Raw genomic sequence first — 26,210 nt, forward strand, 5'->3', positions numbered from 1 at the left:
TCAACAAATTAAAATCTTTTTTTTTTTTTCAGGACAATGAACAAACACAACAGTTCAGTCAGTAGAATGTCCGCCCCCGTTTGACCCTAAGATAAGCATATGGCTTAGTATTTGTAAAACTTTGGAGGGGAGGGGTATTAGTCCTATCGAATCGGTCGTGTGGCAGTCATGTGGTGCGCTTGGATGTGTCTGTATGGCGTTGATTGTGTAAAAGTCCCCTAGAGGATGCAGTCTCCTTGTTTTATAGGTTCTAAAACAAGAACCGGGTTCGTCTTCGACATGTTTCCGAGACCGAATCCCCCTTTTGTCAGTGTAAACATCACAATCGTTCCACCGTCTCTCAATACTGACAATACACATAGAAAAACGGCATCCAGTCAACATGAGACGAAACAGCCACGAGGAAGAAGAAATCTTCTGGGATCCTGGGGTGGAATGGGGGGGGGGGGGGGGGGGGCGACGAGGATTCATAGTGCAATGAAGGCCAGAGGAGGCTCTTCCAAAGAGGACAGCAGTCTCTGAAAACGAATTTCAGTCATCCTGTTTGAGAGTTCACGATAAAAAGGGGGTGGAGCTCACATGGCAGGAAATGAGAGAAATGAGAGGACGTGACAGATCTATCTCTGGCTTATTCCTGAGCCTAATTTTGATTGTAAGTAAAAAAAAAAAATTGAGGCGTGTCCACATGTGCATGAGTAAACATTTAGATGTGCATAATTTTCTCTCTGCATGTGAGCGCACATGTGTAAACATGTTGAACTGGTTCTACGCAACTCTAAAGGATAAACGCATGGGCGGCTGGGACTGGGTGGATGTGACTGTCCAAAGTAAGGATGGGGGCCGCGATCGGATACAGCAACTGGAGTCGTCCTGCGGGGTACATTCAACCATCCGGCAGAGGAGAATGGCATTCGGGGCTCTTTGTCTCATCCCGACCTGCGCGCTTCGCTCTCCTCAGAGCGGTCAGAAGAACCAGCAGTAGATGTGATGTAGAATGCTGTACCACATGTAGCCTGAGGCGAAGGCAAACGTTTGGACTAAAAACAGCCAGGAGTTGTCGAGGGTCATGTTTCGGGAGATCATCTCTTTTTGGCCGTCTGGTGGAGGGAAAGCTCCTGCGAGACGAAAGAAAGGAGGAGATGGATTTTAGTTGAAGGACAAAAATATACATCTAGATTTGGGGAACTAAATTCCATCTTTATCAAACTACCTGTCTTGTAGAAGTGAGCCAGAAGTTCCTCCTTTTCCACAAATCGCTGATATAGCCAGTCTGCCAGTGCTTCTGACTCTAGCGGGACGTCCTTTATAGGGTATGTCCTAAAAAAAAAAATACAATTAAGAATTCATTATACAGGACTGAAAAACGTTATAAAACTGACCATTCAGGGCCATGCTGACAACTGGTCAATGCAGCACTCTCAGCCATCCCATCTAACCCAACAATAAATATTAATGTAATACTTAAGTACATTCATTTGTATAATTAATAATAATCATAATAATTAAGGATGAATCACACAAATTAAATGATAAAATATTAATTAAATGTAAATCTAATAATAAAATATTAATATTGTTGTTATAGAATATCATAATACATTAATTTGCTACTATTATTACAAAAAATATTTGTATTGATTAATACTAATTAATTTACTGCATTACAAACATTAATGTTGTTTGAGATTGTATTATGATACATGGATTTGCTATTATTAATACATTATAATAATATAGACATCATAATACTATATTAATTAAAAATAAACTAACATTTTACACATAATAATTGAATATTAACAATGAATACTAATATTGTTGTTTTATATTGTATAATACTACATTAATTTTCAATTTTCAACGAAGTTCATGTACTACTTAATGCTGAATCAAAATAACAAGGTACTAAAACCTATTGTCCACAACTCCATGGATTCTGTGTCGCAAGTTTACTTGACCTCATACACAGTTTTGAATATATTTTAACCATGAAATTTGTAGTCTGAATCACAGCTCATCTGTACATTTGGATGCATACTTTGTTCTTTTCAATCTTGCCCTCCTGAGAGTGAAGCTAGCAGGTTGAGCACACACACACAGACAGAGAGAGAGAGAGAGAGAGAGAGAGAGAGAGAGAGAGAGAGAGAGAGAGAGAGAGAGAGAGAGAGAGAGAGAGAGAGAGAGAGAGAGAGAGAGAGAGAGAGAGAGAGAGAGAGAGAGAGAGAGAGAGAGAGAGAGAGAGAGAGAGAGAGAGAGAGAGAGAGAGAGAGACTCTGACTAAATGAGTATAGTATAAAAAGCATTAAACAAATTTTCAAAATGAAATTTGCAATAATGAATGCATTTAGGGAGGCAATGAAGACATCTTAAGGGAGAAAACCTAACAGGCACTGAAAAAAAAAAAACCACAAATGAGCATGGAGCACAAATGATCCACATCTCAGTCTTCTTCAGATCTCCCAGCGTTAGCATGGTGAAGTGGAGAGCTCAGCTCTTTACGCTTCTGAGCCGCGAGCAGCGTGACAGGTTCAGCGTTTGTGCTGATGAGACGCTTCAACTAATGACAGCAGTTTTCTGCTGAAACACAGACAGCTGAGACGTGAAAACAACACTGACTGCAAACGTGCACGAAATTTACACACCTCTTACAAAAACAAACCGCAACAGAGAGGATGTGACTGAATGGCACACAATTACAACCACTGACCAGCTTCTGCTTTTCTCTCCGTTTCAGAAACGGTCAACTTCCCTTAATTACTGCATCAGTAAATAATTAAACAAATTCAGACGAGATCTACACTACTGAGACGCTGTAAATCACAACTTCTTTTTTTTTTTTACCGTTTCCTTTATGATTAACAGCATTCTTTTGGTTGCTTATCAAAAGGACATTAAAGTGAGTTAAAGGGGTGATGAACTGAGAAATCAAATTTTCCTTGAGCTTTTGACATATAAGAGATCATCATACTATAATAATATCCTGTAAGTTTCAGAACTGAAAACTACCTTGTTAGTCCAATAAAAGCTTTTATAGACATCAGGCTCAGCAAACGACTCGTTTTTCAAAGTGGGGAACTATGACGTCAAAGAGGATAAAACACCTCCTCCACAAAAGAAGATCAACGCCTACTTCAACACGGCCTGTTTAGCCCCGCCCACCGATTCGCCCAAACATGCTAAATAACATAGGACGACATGATGATTGCTAAACCGGATCGAGCTACTTCCAAGCAATAAACATGCTGTTTACTAAATATTGTGCGTGCCTGTTTGTGGAAGAAGACAGTCTGCATAAGCTTCGGATTCCAGCATGGTTAAACTTTATTAAATCAGTCGATCACAATTTCCCGACGGATCTGCCAGCAACATGTAAGTAACCATGTGTACTCTAATGCCTGATCTGCGATCAGTGATTTCTGATGTGTAATTATTCAAGTTCAGATATCTTTCTCTTAAAATCGTTCAATACTGTTTATGCATCAGTGACTAAACGATCAACTTCACATAATTTCTCGTAGTATTATGAAAATAATCTTTTTTAAACTGTTATTAAATTAACGTACAGAAAGCGATCAAAGAACGATCCCTTTCCATTCGCCCAAGCTGTCAATCAAACAGCACAGCGCGAGCCGCGAGAGCTTATCTGGACACCTACCAAACTCGTGATGAAATAATGACACTGTTACACTACACAACGAAGCTCTTACTGTGTATTCACATCGTGTTTGCATTGTGATTTGGTGTAAGCATTTGTGAGAGTGCAAAAATTGCGTTGCAATGATAAGATCTTTATTCACGTGATCAACAGACTGTCTGTCATCTGCTCAGTGCTCATCATGCTGCAACCTTTCATGTGATGGAATAGATTTAAATATAATGCTCTAAACGATACTTTTCACGATTTGTTATCTCGATAGCTGTAATAGTAAAAACGAAGTAAAAGTTTTCGAGAGAGTTCATGTAATACTAGCTATTTCATATGCAAGCATGTCAGCCAATCACAGCAGTGGGCGATTGCACTGCAGTCTCACAGCAGACACGCCCCTTAAAACGGAGCGTTCAAACCTGAGGCTGAAATCAGGCTTGGAAAAATGGCTTTTATTTATAAATTATGACAATTTTTGATGTAAAAATCATACTAACATTATAAGGGCACCCCAGGCAACATTATAAAATAATAAAACAATCCAGTTCATGACCCCTTTAAAATGATTTTATTATGCGAGAAGAAAGATTTTTGAAACTGGTACAAATGTAGGAAAATGACAAGTCAAATCTTACAGGATATTATTTAAAACCGACACTGCAGAATGGTGCGACTGCCCAGTCATACATTACATCTACGGTTTCTCAAATAAGGGCACACCTCAAAAGGAAAATAATATGAGTATTTGTCTGTGTTACTAATTCCAGTCGCTGTCAAGAATAACATGCATTTAATTCAAATGAATCATTTCAGTGATCCTACAGTCTAAATAAGCATGAAAGTTTGCGATGTAACTGTAAGTGTGTTGCGATCAAGCTAGACAGAACAGCAAAACAAGAACAAGCCCACTATAAACCGAAATACCAAAAATAAAACCAAAATATCACAACCCACACCTGCCCATTTTAATAACATCATAAACTGAATCTCTTTATGAGCCAAGCTCACACAAGAAGACCAAAAATGCTTATAATAAGTGGACATGGCAACAGTTCCTGCGGTGCGAGCACGCCGTCATTTGGGTACTTTCGCCAATAGTTCTAGGAACTATGAAAAGGTTCCTCTGGAGCGAAAGCCCCTAATGATAATTTTTGGGACTCACTCCCATATTTAAATGCGGTTGTCACTCCTAAAACTTTACAATGTGTACGTAGCCATAGATTAGCATATCTTTCTTTTAGTTCAGAACTCAGGATGGTAACCAAGGTAACATCTAGCCCAGTAGGATGAGATTGTTGCAAGAGTCTCTTAGAAACAGACTGAAAATAAACAAATCATAATGTTTTGCACTGTACATAGCTTACATATAGCTTACATTTGAGCTGTTTTCAGATATTACTGCAAAAGAAACTAATTATTATTTGTTTATTTGTATTCTAAAGTGTTTATCACAAAAACAACAATTTTTTTGCTAGAAAATAAAATGAAGCTTTTTTTTGGCGAAGCCCGTGAAAACGTTGAGAGGGCAGGTAAAAAAATGTGAACTACCCACATAGTCATGTTATACAGTATATCGAGCTACCTCATAAAAATACTTGCACAGATTAAAAAAAAAAGAAGGACCTAACCAATATTTCCAAGACAGTTCAAGTAATCACAAACTGTGACGGTAATGTGTTGTGGATTGCGTTACATTCCCTAGAGGCTCTGTAAGTATTGCTTGAAATGGAGCATCTCCCCCAAACCAATTAAACCTCTCTCTCAGAGATTTGTTAGAGGGGAATTTCAATGACTTTGAAGCACATGGGGTTTGCTCTGTGGATACTGAGTTACTGCACAACTGTGTAATAATAGTAGGCATAAATTCTGCTCACACAGTCTCTATACAAGTATTGATAATAATAATCATTTTAAGACAAAAGTGATACAAAAAAGTTGCTTTTAACTTAAAACAATATCCAAGGCAAAATACCCATACACATTAATAGGGCTTTTCACACTGCGCTTAACCCTGGGTTATCATCGTTCTAAGCACCGCTTTTAACCCCGGGTAAAGGAACGTTTCACACTTGTAATTTAGAAGAGGGGTTAGCACCACTTTAGTTTTACCCAGGGTTACGAACCCCTGCGTAGGGGCATTTGCGGTGTTAACCCTGCACTGCAGTGCCAAACTTGAGAATGTTAGAAGCTTAGCAACAGACAACCAATCGCGTACATATTTGCGTGCTTTAGACAGTCAAGGAAACACTGCATTGTTTATAAACAGTAAATTCAGCGTTTGAAAGGAAAAATGTCAAATGCTGACAGAAAATGCAACAATTTGAGTGAAGAAGAGACCGTTTCATTTTTACCTTTATAGTCCGAAAAACCCATTCAGTATAAACTCAATAGTACAGTCGGCAATACGAGCATGCACAACGCTAGAGCTTTTATGTAAACAGGTCGCGTGCTGCGTTCATACAATCAAAGACACTGACACCGCAAATATGCAAATAAGAATGTTAACCCAGAGTTTAGAAATGTACAATATTAAACGTCATTAATTGTTAACCCTGGGTAAATTATGATGGCGATGAACCACTATAGATTGAACACGTAATACGCATGTGCATGACATCGTTTTCAGAGATTCGTGTTTTTGTGATTTACACAGAGACCGTTTTCAAAAGTTTGCGTTTTCAGCCACCCAAAACGCTGTTGTCGTGTAATCGAACGGCCGAAGCACATAAGTCAGCAATAAGGTACGAGAGGCTGTGCTGTATCTTGAATAAGTCACGGCTGAAGGGCGTTGTTCGGCACGACGCAAAGCGGAGAAAACTTATTCACGATACAGCACTAGCCTAGAGTACCTTATTGCTTTTATAAAATGGTTACCACACAATACAAATCTTAAAGCTGAAAAATATATATCTATGCAACTTTCATGAAGTAAAATCACAAAGCATTTTACATTGAAAGGACTCAAACGTGTGATCACAGAGAAGGAACACGCAACTGACAAATGACTAGGGCACGGAAAACCAGCGGACATTCAAATGGATTTTTTTTTATTATGAATATAGGACTGACCTGAAGGAAAATGCCATTTAATTTGGAACTCAAAGCACACCAGATTGATACCTAACTTGAAAAGGTAAAAAAAAATTCTTCACTGGGGGTGGCATGCCACCGGACCACCCTAGAGGGGCTGAGGCTTGTGCGCTAGAGATGTGCAGATCAGCTCTAACGTCAATCCGCTCAAACCTATGATATTCTCTGATTTAGATATCTGCACCTGATCATCACATTACAATTATTCAAATTATCAGTGTTAAGCATGATGATATGGTAACATATTACTATATCATCATAGTAAAAATTACATTTCTTTAATCGCCTAAACACAGGCTTTACTTCCTTCAAACTTGAATTATCATGCTTTCATTACATCATTGTTGGAAAACACTCTTATTAGAATCATTTCTGTTAACATGTGTATATTTTAAGTTAAAGCTGTTAAGTTATAAAGCAATCTCATGAAGTGTTTTTCCTTTGTGTTTTATATAATGACCACCAGAAGGTGCTCTAGGCATGTTTTCCTTGATTGCTTTTCCCTGAAGAGAAATACGTTGTTGAAAAAGTAAAAGTGACGCACTTTCATTACGTTTTACCGTAAAATTAGAGTTCCGTGTCTTACATTAGTGATTTATCTCTCATCAACCCGCTGCAATTCATTTGTAATTTTTTATAACTGGGCCCGTCTGAGTCGCGGATCATCAGCAGTATCCGCGGATATAACCGCGCATCACTATCGAATGCTTAGAGAATGGACACAGGCCGGGAACCCGCAACAGAACCATGTCGGTGGAAAAGGGGTATCGGAGCATGAGACCGCAGTCTTATTTTTGCCGAAATTTGACAGAGACAACAGCCTACCTAACATTGGATTAGATTCATTAGGATCGACAAAAATTATTGTATGTAATCATACCTATTATGGAAATGTAGTAAGTCATTATTCATTTATTCCATGAGCAGGATTCTTTGAGAGCACGAGCTGTTGGTAGCTGCGGTCATCAAGCCTAACTAAGGAAATTACACATTGTAGTTTATATAGATTTTAGGAGACAGTGCTAAGAAATGGAGACAAAGCACCAAAGCGACCTTAAACAAAGCATGCAAATGAAGTATCCAGTTATAGGAACCCGTCCCAGACTCTAGATTGTTACCAGTCCAAATCCAATAAGCATAATAATTCAAAGAATGGGACAGAGGCTCCGAGAGCCATTAAAGACAAAGGGTGAGAGTCTCATTTGACTTACAATAAAGAGAACAGGACTGGCAGGAACCTCTTGCTAAAATCTTTGCTGAACCAAATCATTCACCTGATGTTGTCATCTTTACCTTAAATGCTAAATATAAAGTACTTCCCGTTAGTTTTTCATGTGATGTTATGCAAGATATAGGATCAGCAAATCTCAAACAGATTTAAATTTAAATTTGTAATCCCACAGTTACCAAGATAAATTGTAGTCTGTTCAAGTTTATCAGGATAATGGTACTATTTATTTCTTTGTGTAGAACTTTATTTTTATTTTTTTAACTTGAGTCAAATCATATTTAACACCGTGTTATACTTTGTCCCATCCAGGCATGACGTGTCCAAGTAATTCAGCTGTCCACAATGAAAGCAAAAGTGTTGCACAACCACCACAATTACAGCCACTCAGAACGTTTGATGTTTGAAATCCAGCAATGTGTCAGTGAGATTTTGGACCTTTGAGACCTCATTTACCACCAGATACAATTATAGAATATTATCTTATGTGTCTTACCTGTAGTGTACGTGTGTGACTGTTGGATCTCTGTAACCAAAAATCCATGTCTGAATGTCCATGGGTCTTGCATTAGGGTAGGCTATGGTCATGTCTATTACCCACTGTAGTCCTTTAGCTTTGTTACCTGAAGGTGGGCAAACAGAGACTCAAGTCACTTCAAGGCCAATTCACATCAAGAAAGAAATTAAAAAGCATTTCCTCTTCCCATCCTAACACAATACTTAAATACTGCAGAGGGGAGTTTGAGTTAAATTTCAGTCTGTTTCTTACAAAAAAACCCACATATGGTTTCAGAAGGCTTTCAAAAACAGTGAATTTCTTTTCATACGAGTTTGTATTGACATATGGTTGAAAATTACAACATTTTCAGGGGGGGCATTCCAACAGCACAGAGCTTAACAGGTTTGATAGTAGTCATTGTACCAATCACATTCCTACCGTATCACAATTGTGTTTAAGCAAGCACCTCAGATATCCTGGTTAAAAATCATGTGGAAAACAGTAACACTTCTGTTATTATATTACAATACATACTAAATAAGATTCATGGCATTGACGGAAGAAAGAGTCAGCAGTTCAAACAAGTTTGACAAAGTTAATAAGGTAACTAGACTGTTGCCTTTACTGTCTCGAGAGTGAACTGTCTCTTAACTACAGAAGAGCAAAACTTGAAATTATTTAAACCTTGACCAATTTAATGCACGATTACCATACGGAACAAGTTACTAAAATTATCAACATTAACTGACTGAACCACTTTTAGGGGGTTTTAGTTTAAGAATTACAGATAGGAAAAACGGTTTGACACACCCCTGTTTCCTACCGTCACATACATGTAGCCAATCCCGTCATGAAAGGGACAGGGCTTTTCTCCACTGACTTTCTATGATGTCCAACATTTTTAGAAGGCTGCTATGACTCTGAGATGGCGATCGGGAACATGGTTTGTGTAACATTAGCAACACATTAATAGCTGTTTGATAACGTAGTCAAGCCAAAGGCTAATCATATCAATTACCGTTATGTCAGACGTTGTAGAAAGCGATATATAGAACGCATCACTTTGTGATTTGGGAGCACTATGGACCTGATATTGTTCTAAAAGCCTTTTTTTTCTTTTCTTTTCTTTTTTAGATCACAAGAAAGAAAGAAAAATCATGCTTGCACATCCATTTAATGGCCGTGAATTCTGTTTTTTTGTTTTGTTCGTTTTTTAAGAGATTCAAAAATGTCTCAAAATAATCCCATGCAACTCGTCTCGTAAGTGTTTTAAAGGTAAAGGTAGGATTTGCCGAGAAATAAACCGAAAATGCCAAAAAGCCTCAAAACGTGTATATTTCTCTGAGGTGAGACAGTCAGACAGTTGTCATGTGAACGAATAATGTTCTATAGTAAGCTTTACATAACTCAGTTATTCTTTTCTTTGTGTTCACAACTAAAATTATTGAATTCAATTCATTAAAAAAGCCTATAAAGCGTGCAAAAAACGGCTCCCTTTATAAATCACTAAAAAGCGGTCACTCGAAGTTCCGTTATAATCAATGAAGCTTTCTGCGCTTCTTATTTACATCGTGTCTACACTTTGTTTGATACAAGAAGATGATTCGCTTGCGCAAAGAACTCGGCACTGAACAAAAGCTACAGCATTTCGAGCGGTGAGTGGATTCTAACTTAAACACATCTGATTCGCCATTGCGTTCAAGAAATCAACAGATTGTCTGTGATTGGCTACATTGCTCAACGCTGCAAAACACAATGTAAATAGAAATCTTTGACGGTCTCCAGAGCACAAACACAAACACGCACTGGAGCTAGGGTGATATTGACAAAAAATTATATCTTGATATTTTCTGGATAACGATTAATAGACGACATTTTGCTGAGTGTGTTTATTGTGTTGGTACTTTGGCAGGTTTAGGACTGTTGTGGACAGCCGACTCCTAAAGTTTTTGATATTCTTCATACTCTGTGTGGTGGTCAGTTCACAGTAGGGCTGGTCCAAATACCGTTTTTTGAGCTTCGAAGCTTCGGTCGTAATGAACATCGAATATTCGAAGCTTCGGAGAGAGGGGGCTGAACATATTCTTCTCTCTAATAAAGGCAGGAATCTCTATGTGTCGGTATGTCCGTTTGCATTTTGATTATTTCAAGAACCGTTCATCCAATCGACTTCACAGGGAATGCAGTGTTGCATTTGGTGCAATATAGATGGACACGCGAGACGCAACACATTCAGAATTAATAAACTTTTAGTAAACTGCAGAACAGCGCGAGCGGGAAGCGACGCACCTCACGCGGTCAGGGCTTATATGCTCCTAACGGACACTGCACTAGTGATATAAAACGCACACAAACAGGTCTGTTAACTTAAGCAATACTTTTAAGGTAGTCTAATATTTTTTATATTTTTCTGACTAACAAATTACTGACACAGTAAAGGGTAAATTTAAATAAAGAAAAAACGAAATTTAAATAAAGAAAAACGAAATTTAAATAAAGAAAAACAAAATTTAAATAAAGAAAAACGAAATTACGTTAAATTAAAAACGAGATTAATTTAGATTGATAATAACGGGTAAAAAGGCTAATACATTTTGTTTCTACTATTCTATTTTCCACAATGTCAAAGCAACAGCTTAACCCAAAATACAAGCTCAGGCATGCACTTCTGTCCACACACACTCCGCTGTTCTGCATTCTAGCCAGAGAACCCTTCCGTTGCTGGAACACTTTTAGGCGTCGGTTCTATTTCTAGCATGCACGCATTTTCCGCGTGGCTCGAGCTGCGCCTGAGACGCGTCTTACGCAGGCAGTGTACAAACTCCAACCTGTTATCATGGGAGCCGAAATAAAAACGGACATGCCACGCAGCTGAGACGCTCGCGCCACGCAGCCAGTGTGTCGCCGGCCTTATTCAAGCGCGAATGTGAACCGTTTCGCGGGGGATCCCAGGTGTGCAAAAAAAAAAAAAAAAAAGAATATTCGAATGTCAAATTTTCAAATCGAATACCACCCCACCGAACCAATATTCGAGTATTCGGGTCCAGCCCTAGTTCACAGCAGTGACAGAAATCTGGGTGTGTGTGAGGGATAGGCTATACTCGATAATGTCAAATAGCACATCGTTACAACAACAATTACGATATTAGCGCAGAAGATATATATCGTAATCGTACACCCCTAACTGGAGCGTTTGCCAAATATGTTTCGCCAATATAGGATGGGGCCCCCTGCTTGTAAACATGACTCTATATAATTCACTCTTTCTCTTCTTCTGAATCAGTTTCTGGTTCAAACATGTATGGCTGAATTAAACCAATATTTACACTTGCCATTGTGTAGCGTTTACTACAGTTGACCAAGTGGATCAGGTAGTCTGAAGCCGAACTTGTGGAGGCTGGGACTAATTTACATGTTATTAGGTCCGCCCAGACAGAATCAAAGAATACGAACACCTTCAATATAGAATAACTACCAGATATTTAACACAAAAAAAAAAAAAAAACCATCAAACATCTACAAATTACATATACTTTATAAATCAGTTTTGTTATTGTTAACCAAAACTATTAAAAAGTTTTTGTTCATTCAAAAAAGCTAAAACAAAAATATTTGCTTAAAACTAACTGAAATAAAATAAGTTTAAGTAACTACAATTACGACTAAAACTAAAACTGAGAAAAGCTAAATAGGAATATAAAAATACTAATAAAAGAGAACATAAAATTCATGAAAAAATTTAATGAAAAATGAAAATTTTAAAATAAAAGCTTCTTCAAAATATGAATAAACACTAAAACGGTATATAATACTAAAATAACACTACTATATAATAGGAGATCAATTTAGAGACGCAACTCTTACAGAGAGTTTAACATGCTAAAGCATCCCACCAAGCTGCTGCTAAAAATAATATAGCTGGAAGAAAATAAACAGAACAAACTTAAACTAGTCCCTCTTAATAAGCAGTTGAAGCACACAGTGACCATTATCTCTTTAAAGATCTCGGAAATTGCTAGTCAGTGGTCCAGTTAACTTCCTCTTCCTATAGTTCCAGGAGGATTGATTAAAATTAAAAAAGAATATTAAAAATGTGTATTCTGTATGGGCATGTCCTCTGATGTGTTCTGAAAGACTGTGATAGCTGTCTCCACATATTTACTAAGACAACACTGGCAATTATTTTGTTTAACCAGCCTTAGTGTTTCTTCATTTTGAACCCTTGCCTGTCAGAATCAAACATCTCCATTAGTTAAGTCCTCCATTAAGTAGAGCAAATATATATGGTGGACGGTGGACATTCCAGACAAAATGGAAGAAAGATCCACCCAGCAAGATATTTCAAGCATGTACTAGGCTAGGTGTGGCAGGGAAATGTTGACACAGTGTAGTAATACAACATGAATTACTTCTTGATTTTATCAGCCCGATCAAATGAAAGAAAACAAATCACCACCAAATGTTTGTCTTTTTTAAAATTTTGATAATCAATTAATTCAACTCTCCGCCATTCATAAATCCTCTCCCGTGGCCTCATGTAGTGTCCATCGCACTTCAGAATCTCACCGGAAGTAGTAGGTCATCTAGGGACATTTCACCTACTGTTTTTCGAATACTATGTATTCGGACACTACTCCATTGGCCTCCTGTTTTAGCAAACTATATAGTAATATTCGATTATTGACCAACGAAAAAAAAAAAAAACACTAAATGGTGAATGAACAATCATATTAAGTGGCGTTGTCATTCTAGCCATTAGAATCTGCTCTAGGGAATCTTGTTTTGTTTGAAAAATGTACGGGAATTTGGGAAAATCGGACACAGTGTGACATTCTTATAACTGATGCATTTACATAATGTCATCGATTACGCCAATGTGTCATTTTGGCCCTAGCAGATGCCATAATACAGATATTATCATTGCAGTTTAAAAAAAAGGCAAAGGACGAACTGCTATTTGGTAATTCATACACGGATCATGGGAAATATAGTGGAAGAGCCATATCTGTTTAAACTTAAACAATAAATAAAATACATAAAATAAGGTTATGGATAAGAGATTGTGTTCCTTACTTTGAACTGGTGGACTTCCTTCTGTTCCCAGGATGCCGTTTTCCTGCTGGGGTCCTAAGGTCTTCAGGATAATCTGTGTGGCCCCCAGCCGAGGCAATGTTACGTGAGTCAAGTAGGGCAAGTCATTCTTTTTGGCAAAGGACTGGCTTGTCTCTCGTCTCTTTCTCAGGAAGCCGCCCTCAGGAAACAGCACAATCCACTTCCTGTCTCTGCTGTAGTAATACTTGTCTAGGTGATCCTTCAGGTAAATTAGCTGCTTTTCTCGATATGCTTTGCCCTGTTGGTAATGCACAAGACTTGTCAATTGTGACTAAATGTCTCCTTGCACTAACAGCCATTTAGTTTGTTAGCCCCGCTACTTCAACAAATCTACAGAGAGTGCAGAAAAAAGACCTAGCTAGGGTTGTCAAACGTACTACCGGTACCAGTCGCTACTCAAAAAATAAACAATAATTGACAGAACAAGCATTTCTGCAGTACAGGTAATAACGAGTACTGGGAATATTTGGTACCGGCCAGTAGACCCTGCTTTCAACGCACTCATTCGTGTTTGTTTTGCACGCTCTCTGAGCGTCAAAGGTTTCTATGTACAGCGTGTTTTTACAAGCGTCGCGCATCATAGCCAATCACAATCATATCTGTTGAGCACGTGAACACAATGGCCAATCAGAGGTGCTAGTCAGTAAGTTAGTCAGAATCCACTTAAATGCTGAAAAGTGTAAACAATGTAAATAAGAGATTCATTGTACAATTAAGACAGCTTTGTGCAGAAGAGAGTGCAGAATTCAGTGAGTTTGCGCTTTAGAGATTGAAAGTCATAGTGTTTATAAAGGAAACTCTTCTTTTGCTTCCTGTTTATTACACATTCACAACCTGATTACAAGTTTAGTTTTTCAAACTGCTAAGTCCACTGCAAAGTTTCTAGATTGACAACCGTATTTAAATGCAGTTGAATCAGAAACTGCAATGATTGACAGTGATAACCAACAGACAAGACAAAAAAGTTAAAGGGGGGGTGAAACACTCAGTTTCAGTCAATCTCATGTTAATCTTGAGTACCTATAGAGTAGTATTGCATCCTTCATACAGTATCTCCAAAAAGTCTTTAGTTTTATTATATTTATAAAAGAAAGATAGGCTGTACCGAGTCTTTCCGGAAAAAAACGAGCGCCTGGAGGCGTGCCGTGTGGGCGGTGGTTACGCGCCGATAGCTAACAACACACAGACATTTGAAGCAGTTTTACTCACCGCCTGCGGTTCCAACGCACGACCGTGAACCTTTATCGTTGGGACTGCTCCATCCTTAAACATTAGACGATCTGCAAATCCGGCGTCGAACTGAACTTCCCTAAAGCCGAGCACAGCGCTTTGATGGGCGTACTGCTTTCGCTCTCTCGCTCTGGTCTACAAGTGCGCGCGCGCCCTTCCGGGAGAAGTGCCCTTAGGACCCGTATAAGGAAATTCCGCCCCATCTGACGTCACATATGCCCATACTCGAAAAAAACTTTCCGAAACTTGTGAACTTAAGTTTTGAAACTTTGTCCATGTTTAGCATGGGAATCCAACTCTTTAACAGTGTAAAAAACTCAGTATGCATGAAATAGCATTTCACCCCCCCCTTTAAAAAAAAAAAAAAAAAAAAAAAAAAAGTAAAATACCTAATTCAACAGTTTTTGCTCTGGTTCTGAATTTGGTACAGAGATCCGCTAAATTTTTCTGGTATTGGCACAGACTACTGAAAATTAGGTACCATGACAACCCTAGAGCTAACTAAAAATTACAATAATCAACTCATATCAACTTTATCCATGTCCATTTATGTTACAAAACTTCCATATTTACTTTTAAGGGACCAGGTCTTACCTGCCTGATGAAGAAATCTCCATGAATCAGGGACACAACCCCAAAATTTGTATACTTAAAAACATGGTCCATTAACCACATCATCTTTCGTACAACCTGGATAAGAACATTATGATTAGTTTTGTTGCCTGATTAAAATCTGGAATATTTTCAGTGCGACAAACCTTAAATATAAGGTCTGAGCAGAACAGTACTAAGCCTAAAGCAACCAGAGGTGTGCTTACCGTGCCCTTGTCCTGCAAGCACATCATTAGGGTGCACACGTCTCCTGTGGCTTGATGGTTGACTATGACCATGGCTTCATCTTCAGTCATTGGTCTCACATCGTCACCCCATTCTGTCACTAAAAATACCACAAAAAAACAGACACATTACTCAGATTGTCAGAAAACCTTTAGTGTTACCGAAAAAGAATATCTAAAATATTCATACATGTCATTGATATACACAAACTAATAAAAAGTTTGTGGTCAGTTTGATTTTTTTTATTTTTTTTTATTAATGTTTTGAAACAAGTCTTTTATACTCACCAATAGAGTAGCACGATTAATCATTAAAAGATCTCGATTTAAACACCCACACAATCTCATTTCTAAATGACAGTGATTTAGCTATGTTTACTAAACCTTTGTCAAAATCACACCGGAACATTTAAATCTGAGTTTGTGTTGCCGCAGACACAGAGAAAGAGATATATATATATATATACCCAAAAAATCAAGTCAACGTCACATTACAAAGGAAAGCTATACAAGTTAATGAAGACACAAGACGCACTTTGTTACTGTGTTACTCCCCTCCACTTCAGTTTTGTACTATGCCCTTGACGGCGGGTTTAAAACAACCCTAAGAAGAGCAGGAAACCCAACGGATCTCTCTGAGAGGTCATGCTGAGTCTTGGCACGGCTGACACTCTCTGCTGTTAACAGCAAGTCAAAGATCACAAACAAAATAAGTCATTACAGCAGCTCCACCGTATCAAGCTCAGGGGTTGAGGGCACCTGACACGACGAGTTACGGGGCACCCATGTTTGCTAAAAGATACAACCAGTCCTATCAACAACGAGTATTTGCTTACAGACTTCAGGACATGCGGGCTGGTAGGATTTCACACTGGGACATTGTAGATCACAAAAACCTCTGTGAACACCTCTAAGAATGATCACAGACTTTCTACGAGGAAATCAGATACCAAACAAGTGAAAAAATTCAAAGAATTTTTATTTCTTGTTAAACATGTTATTTGTTTTCCGTGTTTGAAGCTGCTTTTGATTTTCATAGATTACTGATTTGTGAGGTGTTTGGACCTAAAGACTGTTATTAGGCTTATAGAATTTTAGTGATATTATTATTATTATTTTTTTTTTTTTTTTGTGTGTTATTAGTGAATGAACAAAAATCGGCATACTGCTGCTCCCAAAAAATATTTATTGATTAAAATAAGCAACATTTTGACCGTTTTTCATAATATTACTTGTCCACAGTGGCACTGTCATTTTGCTTTTTTATAGAAATAAAACAAAAACAAAAAAACATTCAGTTCAGTTGGACAACGGACACTACAATTATAAACTGAAGTTGAGGGGTGGATGATTTCCTGACCATCATGACTCACTGTTGCCAAATAAAATGGTTTTACTTTCCTGAAGAGTTTAAGGTTTCAAAGTCACAAGATTGCATATATCACTGTTTTACAACATCATCATGTCATCCAATGAGAGAGCTAAAGAGATTGTGCTATCCATTAGACAATATTGTCTGGCATTTATTAACGCTTAGGCTACAACTTCAAGCCAACAGTGATTATACCAACAAGCCGCTTGCTACTTCCACAAGACACAGCAAATGTAATTTAGGAGAAAATCTTGGACCTTAGACAGATCACACCATTGAGCTGCATCAGGCCCCTCATAATTTCATTTGCAACCAGTTAGTACAAGACTCAGATGAACAAGGACAAAACAACGCCATTGCTGTGCAGTCTATTCAACGAAGCGGGGTAGGATGTGATGAACCGATTTGACTTTAATTATCTCACATCAGCAAAACAACTTTGATGCAAATCTGCATTTCTGAGAACAATATAAAACATCCCTCCCAGTTTTTTTTGCATGTAATACAGGAGCTTGGTCATGGACATGGGGAAAACTCATGCAAACACAATGCAAAGAGCTTTTCTTTCCTTGTTAACTTTGGAATCATCAATAGTGTACGTAAAATAGGACAGAACAATAGGGAAAAAAAATCAATTGGACAATAATTAAAATGCAGATATTGCAGGACAGAGAGAGAACTTCAGTTTAGTGGCCGCCATCATCCCCATTTATTTAATCGCATCTTGCTCGTATGAGCTGTGCTGCTATTTGCGGGTGTCATTTCAAATCAGAAAATGTCCAACCAAATCACAGTAGTGGCAAGTTTGACTGCAACTTTTAGTTGGTTGCTGTACGATTGGTTTCTAGTATGAGTTCCAGCTCAACTTCTGTATCAAACTGTATCAGCTGGTGATTCCCGCCCGGCCTCCACTCCAACTGGTAGATGTGAATCTGCTGCTCATTTGCATCAAGCTGCTCAACTCTGTCACATCACCAATAGTCACTGTCACTCATGTCACTAGAAATTAGTAACTCTCATTGACAAGAAATTACTTTAGGTTGTTTTGTCGCTGCTAATCATTATGTGAATGCCACTTCAATAGAGAATTGCACATTCTGTCGTTATTTACTGAACACAGAACACAATTTTGCATTCCGCTGTGCTGTGTTTCTATATAAACATGCGCTAGGATCAGGGGTTCTCAACTCTGGCCCTTGAAGTCCACTTTTCTGCAGAATTCAGCTCCAATTAAGGGTCTGATATTGGGTTTTTGGGGCCGATCACCAATTACCGAACGCTGGAAGCAGTATTGGCCGATACCGATCACCAAAATAAATATTAGGCTACTATATGATAAATAGAAGGCTTCATATAGATTTCTCTATTTAGAGAGAAATCCACCTTTCATACAGATTACATAATCAGAATATTTATGTAGGTAAGTAGGCCATTCGCTGAGTTTCGATTCATTTTTGTGACGCGCTCCACTTGACGGAGGCCAAGACGACAAAGCACCCAGTTTGTTTCCTTTATTTTACAAAAGCACAAAGTTGTGTTGTTATTGTGAGTTTATGTATTACTCTTATCTGTACCAAAAAATGACGGACTGACACACTGTAATTACCACAAATTACCAACAATTTGGGTTGACTAAGCCTCTTCTCACCGACTAAGGGTGTGATCGACTATTAGGGGGCAGCCCTAGAAAATGGACCTTGAGGGCCAAAGTTGAGAACCCCTGCGCTAGAGAGATGAGTTTGACTGTTCGAACCGAATCAGTGGAACCCATTAACTCGCAAAACACTTGGAGTTAATGGCTCATGGAGAGAAAGATTTTCAGTGAATAATGACTTATATTTTGATCAGTTCCTCATACATCTGAAAACATGGATTTGACCTCTGCCACGCATAGTTATCCTCACATGCATCATCAGGTCAGCCTCTTATCAGTGTACAGGGAGGCAAGCTTGTGTAAAATTCTAACCAGGTGAAAATTACGACAAACGACTTTGACTGACAGATACAATCATTGTACCTTTTTTATTCCAAATACTTTAAAAACAAAACACACATTGTCCTGTTTTTCCTTAGAGGATACCAGGACAGCCACTAAACTGAAGACACCGCCCATATGACTCGCAGCTCATTTACACATGAGCAGGTATTCAATAGGAAAACACAATTAATAATTTAACATTCTACCATGTTGCTTTCCGGACATTGCTCATCCCAATTTGTGAGAAAACTGTATGCTATGCTCAAGCTGTTCCTGTGAGAAAACGAATGAAAATAGAACTGAGGTTTTGATTTATTGTGCTCTTCTACCTTCGTATAGGTGAAGAATGCCCAAAGCACACCAAACGGGACGACGCAGAATTAAGGAATTCTCCAAACGTGAAAGGGAAGCTCGTCTACCCATCACTTAAGTTAACTTTTGATCATCAAACAAACACAAACAATTTGCCAATTCAATTAAGCAACTATTTTAACAACTTATCTGATTTTCAAAATACCAGTACTACAAAAATCCTTCCGTTACAAAAACAGTGACATCAGTGGGCATGTTTGATTAATTTCTGTGAACATTAATAAATACATATGCATACATAAAACCTTTATATTCTATTTATTATATATATATATATATATATATATATATATATATATATATATATATTTATATATTTATTTATTTTTTTATTTTTTTTGCATTCCATTTATTTATTTATTTATTATATATGTGCACTTTATTTATTTCTGTGCTCCATAATAAGCATTTACAGGTATATCACCCAAACCAAGAGGTTTTTAGGTTTCACGCCATTTTAAAAATTTTTTTACCTTTTTAAAAGAGCAAATATTCCTATTATTGTTCAATGATTATGACATCATAAAATCTCCAGTTATTATAAAAAAATTGCTTAAAATCATTTTAGATTAAGCTTACAGCATATTAAACTGTGTGTCACTGCTGAATGTCACATTAACAACCTTTATTTGTTATCTTGTAAAAGGCTGACGAACGGTCTTATCTATCTTCATGACCTGCTGATTGTCCCAGCCCTTGCGCCTCCATCTCATGGTCCACATAATCAGTCTAGAGCTTTCTGCGTACAATCAACACTCGCTACTCTTAGTACCAGCGTGCAACAAAATGAAATTAGCCGTGAAATGCCCGTGAGTAAGCAGGAGGCGCATCAACTCGCCTCAATCCAACCTGTCCATAAATTCAAACTGGCTTTACAAGGAAACCTAAAAATCTTTTTCTACTGGAAATAGTAAAATTCAAATCAATACTTGTATCACACACTACACATGAAGCAATACAGGCCACTTCCACTCTGTGATGAATGATAATGTGGATTCATTAAGAGAGATATGAGGTAAACAAATACATCCCATAAGATTCCTACCATATAATACTGTCCAAATACACTATTAAGGCAAAAAAAAATAAAATAAAAACCTTGTAATAGCTTAATCAAACTTGTCACCCAAAGAAAATAATGCAATCGATCCAAACAACGGAAACCCAACAGTGTGAGTGAGAGTCAATAAAGATGAAAAACAGTCAATAAATCTCCACTCAGCAGTCAAATTTTGGCACCACAAGGAGACTCTGACTGAAGTCTGGTGCCCTGCATGGCTCACTTGAAGAAACATTGTGTCAGGCAGTGAAATTGACCATTTAGATGCCTAGTCCAACTCTGAATAACCTTATTAAAAAAGGTCAGGAACACTCTTAAAAAATAACAGTTCTTTATTGGCATTAATGGTTCCATGAAGAACCTTTAGCCAGTACACACTAGGGCAACGTTTCCCAACCTTTTTTTTGCCACGGCACAATAAACAAATCTCATGGGCAGGCACACCACTAAAGTCCCGTCCGAATGTGCCATCTCAGTAATCATTACGGACAATGTCAGTAAAGATTACAGCGACTTTTACCTTCAGTAAAAAGGTCTGGAAAAATGACCTCAGGTAATACTAATCCCGTGCAAATAGACCCACTGTAAATATGTACATAAATATTTCGTCATTTCCTGTTTAAAAGTATTTTTCCGTGGTTTTTCAAGTATGGAGACGCTTGAAAAAGCATTCAGTTGCGTTCTAGATGCTGGGACAAGTCTGTGGCAAAACTCAAGTGTTTACATACCATTCAGATCAGAAAGAAGATCGAAAGCACTTGTTAGAGGCACGAAACATCTTTTAGCGGTAGGTAAGTGCCTTTTACCAACACAATCCAATCTGAAGTTAATTAACACATCGTTCGACCGGACATAACTGTTTTATAGGTTGTCTGCACACGTGATATCAGGAAGCAACTTAACACACACATGACGACAGGAGGGTAACGGCGATGCGCAAATCGAGTTACTCCTCCCACTTCTGCTAGTTTTACTGAGATATCTCATCCCGTGCGAATAGGCTTTATGCCCAGCTCCACTACTTCCTGAACTTCAGCCAGCTCCTTTGTTTCCTGTCTTCCATTATTGGACAAACTGATTAATCCAGGTGTGCCTGACCTCAGTAACAATAATCAGACACACCTGGATTAATCAGTTTGTCCAATAATGGCAGACAGGAAACAAAGGAGCTGGCTGTAGTTCAGGAAGTAGTGGAGCTGGGCATAAAGCCTTTTGGCTATTACTATTACAGACGTAAAATTACATTACTCCATCTACCCTTGTAAAGTTAATCCCGTCCGAATAGGGCTTAAGAACTAAAGTAACTAAATTGTACAAACATGCATTATTTAAAATGGTATATTAAAACTGGATATTATAATAAAATCACATTTAATGTGAAACTTGAAATTAAGTCAGGTAGGAACATATGACCTTATTCTAGGTAGCTATTTGATGTTGTTGGTGGTGATGTTGATGATAAAACAACAAATTGACATGTCGCTGTAGGGCAGAAACCCCGTATTTTTTAAATAATTAAACACTGTGTCAAAGTTGGTATCGTGGCTTTCTGTATGGTAAATAATACACGTGCAATATTAACATGTTTTGAAAATCAAGCTCAGATGGAGTTAACAAATGACACAGATATCACACAGACATCTGAGACAGTCGGTGCATTATGTTTTCATCAACTGACAGGTTGTAGCTTTTCTTGTTGTTGAATGCATTTGGAAAAAAATCTCATGATATAAAAGATGAAGCGCCATATCTATAGGATAGGCTATTTAAAACAATATATTGGCTACAACTAGACAGCAAATACCAGACTGAGACTCTTCTCTGCTCTTTAAATACAAAAAACATTAGCCTTTATAGACAATGTTTCTTGAGTAAAGAAAACACTGTACTTAAACATTTTTTATTCAACTTTGCATTGCAAACAAGCAAAGATCTCCTAACTGCAAGTAGCACTTCATTCACGATAGAAGTGGGTGGAGTTATGAGGTTTAACTGACAGTTTGAAGAGCCAATGGAGTTATGTGGTTTAGTCACAAGCTCTTTTAAATGCTTTTCATTGGTTAAATATTTGTAAAACCACATAAAGAGGTAAAGGATGACCAATAATATTGATTTTTACAAATAAAATAAAACAAAAATTATGAAATACGAGATTTCTGCCTGACAGCGACAATATATTCTTTTTTGTAGCATTTAATACAATTTTTTTTTGTATTTGATAATTTTCCACAGAACACCTGACAACCTGTCACGGGGTGTAACGGTTCTCAACAAAAAATTTTTTTTTACAAATCAACCGTACCATTCTCCAACCACGGTCCGGCATGCACTTGCACCGCGCTTCATCTTTAACCTGACAACACATCTGTAAAATGGTTTGTTGAAAACAAAGCATAAAACAGACAGAGTTCAGCTAATGTTTCTGTCGATGCATACACGTTCTGGCTTCCCAATACGTTACAACAGCGATGATCAAAAAACGTGGACAAAACAGACACTCTTTGTAAACTTTGTTCAATAGGAGTACTGTATGCTCTAATATCAGCAGTCATTTATGCCGTCAGCAGCCGGGTGTTGATAGCGCGCGAGCGCAGGTGAGACCTGAACAACACACGTTACTATCCGTGTTTAAACTAAACTCATTTAAGCCTTGCCAATTTAAACATTCAAGCGCAAGACGCAAAAGAGAACTCGAAAAAAATGGAGTGTGCACTCATCCAAAACGCGCACGCCGAAAGCCGCATCTCAGAGAACAAGAAAATATTGAGTTCTCTTTCAAATCTTGCACTTGAACGGACAAATTCACACAAAAATGATGCCAACTTGCCCGTCTTGGCGAGTATTCTAGCAAACATAGTCCGTTATGTCTTAAGTGAAAGTAAACAGTCGAGAAAGACAACGCATATGTACCAATATCAGTATTTTGGATCCGTGCATGTCTTAAAGTGACAACAGATTAATATTCCTGCTGTCTGTGTTTAATGTCAATCAAACAACAAAAGACAATGAAATCACTCTCTGTTTCTGACTCAGTTGTAACTTTAATAATGATCAATCTTTATTCAATTTATACAGTGACGATTATAAGCAATGTTATTTTACATTTGATTATTCAGTTTCTGTTCCTGAAGACTACTGTTAGATACCCAAGTAACATTAACAAGCACGGTTTATTTTATTTGTATCTTTGCTCCATTGTATTTATTATATATCATATGTGGAAGATGTAGGGCCATAAAATGTTCATCCAATTATTGTTTCCGAATGCAATGATACACTGTCCTAGCTGCGTGTCAACATATGTAGGCTATTTACATGCGCATTTTAACATGCAACAGAGATGTATCTTTCGTCTCTCATATCTCTTGTCGTACGACATTAAACAAACTAATTGTTCAGTTCGGTTCCGTACTCTGTGTAGAATTATTGTGAGGAATGTGGTTGTCACAACCTGTACTTTTCGTGGGATAATTGGGTTGTAGAATGCGGTTGCCGCTCTTGTAAATTACTGTACTCTGTGTACCGAACAGGATTAGCACAAAAAAGGTGAATTCACAACTGGCTTTAGTTGCAGTGTGTACATGGTCTATAACATTCATAGAACCTTAACATTCCACAAAAGGTTCTTTATAGTGGAAAAAAGTTATTTGGATTGTTAAAATCTTCAAACTAAGAAAAAATTAATTCTTTGAAGAATTGATCACTGAAAGGTACTTTGAGGAACCCAAAACGGTTCTTCTATGGCATCACTGCGAAAAACCTACTTTTGGAACATTTATTTTTAAGAGTGAAATAGAGGAAAAAGCTGGTCTTACCTGTGTAACCTGCACACCAGCCCCAAGACGCCACCATTGCCAGTAACCACCTGAACATGACCCCTTCAATGTACCAGAACGTGTGGGCATCCAGAACTCTTAAAGGCTGCAGGACTATCAGGTAGAGGCAGTAGGACGGGATCGCAACACAGTTATTGACAAACATGAAGGTGAAACGGAGCAGCGACTTCATTAAGATCCAGAACAATTTGTGGGCCGCGTCCAGATGGGGAGCCATACTTTACTGTCCTGCCTGCAAAAAAAGAAAGTAAAAAGAACATCAAAGCAAATAATATCTCAACACTTTAGCAATGCCTGAAGCTGATATATGTTTAAATCAAGGTAACGTTTGTCAACTCAAGACGTGGATGAGACTGAAGTATGTAAAGAATGTATAGAGCAGTGGCTTACTTGCATATGTGAAGTGAACTGATTTACTAACACACATCCAGTAACCTCAGATATAAAAGTGCCGGTTCATACTGACACCCTTTAAGCCAGTTAGACTTTGATATCTGTGTATCATGTAAAACAAACAAAGAAAATCTTTGGTTCAAATTAAATAGTCTTTCCTGATAAGCACGTTGAGGAGGAGTCAACCAAAGTGACCAAGATTCACAAGATCATGCTTAATCCTATATTTCACCTGTGTTCGTGTATATATGTCATAAACATTAACCAGTACAAAATAATAATTATAAGAATGACGGTGACTGTAATTATGCAAAACATGAGAACGATTTCCAATCACAATAAACGAAGATAACGTTTGATTGCGCAAACATGACCGGTTTCAGTTTAACACACTTCATCTCAGTTATTGTTGTTTGAATGCATTTTATTAATCTGTTTTAAGGTTAATTAGAATAAAAATACTCTGAATGAAGGTTAAATGTTTAAAATGTTTTCTTGAAAGGAGCGCTAACGCGGCTAACATGCTACAGTTTTGACTGCTGCTTTAACAGCACTGCAAAAATAAATCTGTAACATGTATATTTTCTAACAACTCAAATGTAGACATGTAAATTAATGAATAAAACACGATAATATATACAACACCTAATGCTAAATAAAGCATAAAGTGTATCTGTGCGTGCGCTGCTGTGTTAGCATGCTAGGCTAATGCGAACTCGGGTCATTAATTCAGTTTAACGGTCACATCTGATCATTATATGATTCGAATCTCTCTTTTTTAAATTATCTCTTCATTCGAGTGGTTGTTTTCACTATTTGAGCAATATAATCTTCCATTGTCTGTCATTCATATAAAGTGGCCGGTGTCTGTCTGACTGATTCGGGTATTTAATGAGATTTGAACTAAAGTCCTTGGCGGATCCCGAGACGAACCGGATCGGAACAGGTAACGTTAACTGTTCTCCCCATCTAGTAAAAAGCTTCAACGGTTCAAATTATATGAATGATCTGAAACAATCTCCTATAATTAATCATCTAATCTTCACGTGAAAGTGTTTTCTCACCGTGCTAACGCGCAGCTCGCTGGTGAAGCTGCAGATGGGTTCGGACGGTTCGGTTCGGTCACATGTAGCGGATGATGATGATCGGTGAACCCGTGAGCTGTAAGTCGTCTGCTCCACGGCTTGACTCGGTTCCTAGAGTCCGTGTCCTGGTCGGATGCATGCGCTTCAGTCACACACGCGCATGTTGCTGTAATCTCGCATCGAACCGACGGGCGGCCGAACCTCCGGATCTGCTCTCAAATCCCCGAATCGAACACAGCACACGCTTGAGATCAGGCTCGTAAACTCATCTTTCCGTTCCGGATGAGGCGTGTCGGGCATGTATTCACTGGGCCTCTCCTCCGGGGTGATGAGGAGGAGGATGATGATGATGATGATGATCTTTGGCTCCGTTTCTGGATCTCCTACAGGCTGCGGGCACGCGCAGACTCAGTGAGTGAAAGCACGAGCACAGCTCTGCTGCTGAAGAGCCCGAGAGTCAAACTACTAGATGT

The 26,210-nt window shown here is 38.1% G+C and overlaps 1 protein-coding gene across 1 annotated transcript; it reads right to left on the bottom strand.

Annotated features, from left to right (window-relative positions):
- Positions 1–26,135, bottom strand: lpgat1 (lysophosphatidylglycerol acyltransferase 1). Its single transcript, XM_079887801.1, has 8 exons — positions 25,717–26,135; positions 24,239–24,491; positions 15,624–15,742; positions 15,400–15,495; positions 13,537–13,813; positions 8,461–8,587; positions 1,211–1,317; positions 1–1,115 (listed from the first exon to the last, which is right to left on the bottom strand). Exons 2-8 carry the CDS (start codon positions 24,474–24,476, stop codon positions 964–966), a joined length of 1,116 nt encoding a protein of 371 aa, XP_079743927.1. The 5' UTR covers positions 24,477–24,491; positions 25,717–26,135; the 3' UTR covers positions 1–963.
- Positions 26,136–26,210: the final 75 nt, after the last annotated feature.

This window comes from Squalius cephalus (assembly GCF_949319135.1).
Source record: "Squalius cephalus genome assembly, chromosome: 12".
Taxonomy (NCBI): Eukaryota; Metazoa; Chordata; class Actinopteri; order Cypriniformes; family Leuciscidae; genus Squalius; species Squalius cephalus.

What these genes read in the sequence shown, in the direction of transcription:
- lpgat1 (XM_079887801.1), bottom strand. Translation starts at nt 24,476, where the DNA reads ATGGCTCCCCATCTGGACGCGGCCCACAAATTGTTCTGGATCTTAATG. An exon ending in GAGATTTCTTCATCAGGCAG is followed by an intron (nt 13,814 to 15,399) that starts GTAAGACCTGGT and finishes CATTACCAACAG; the next exon opens with GGCAAAGCATATCGAGAAAA. An exon ending in GGCTCACTTCTACAAGACAG is followed by an intron (nt 1,116 to 1,210) that starts GTAGTTTGATAA and finishes TTCGTCTCGCAG; the next exon opens with GAGCTTTCCCTCCACCAGAC.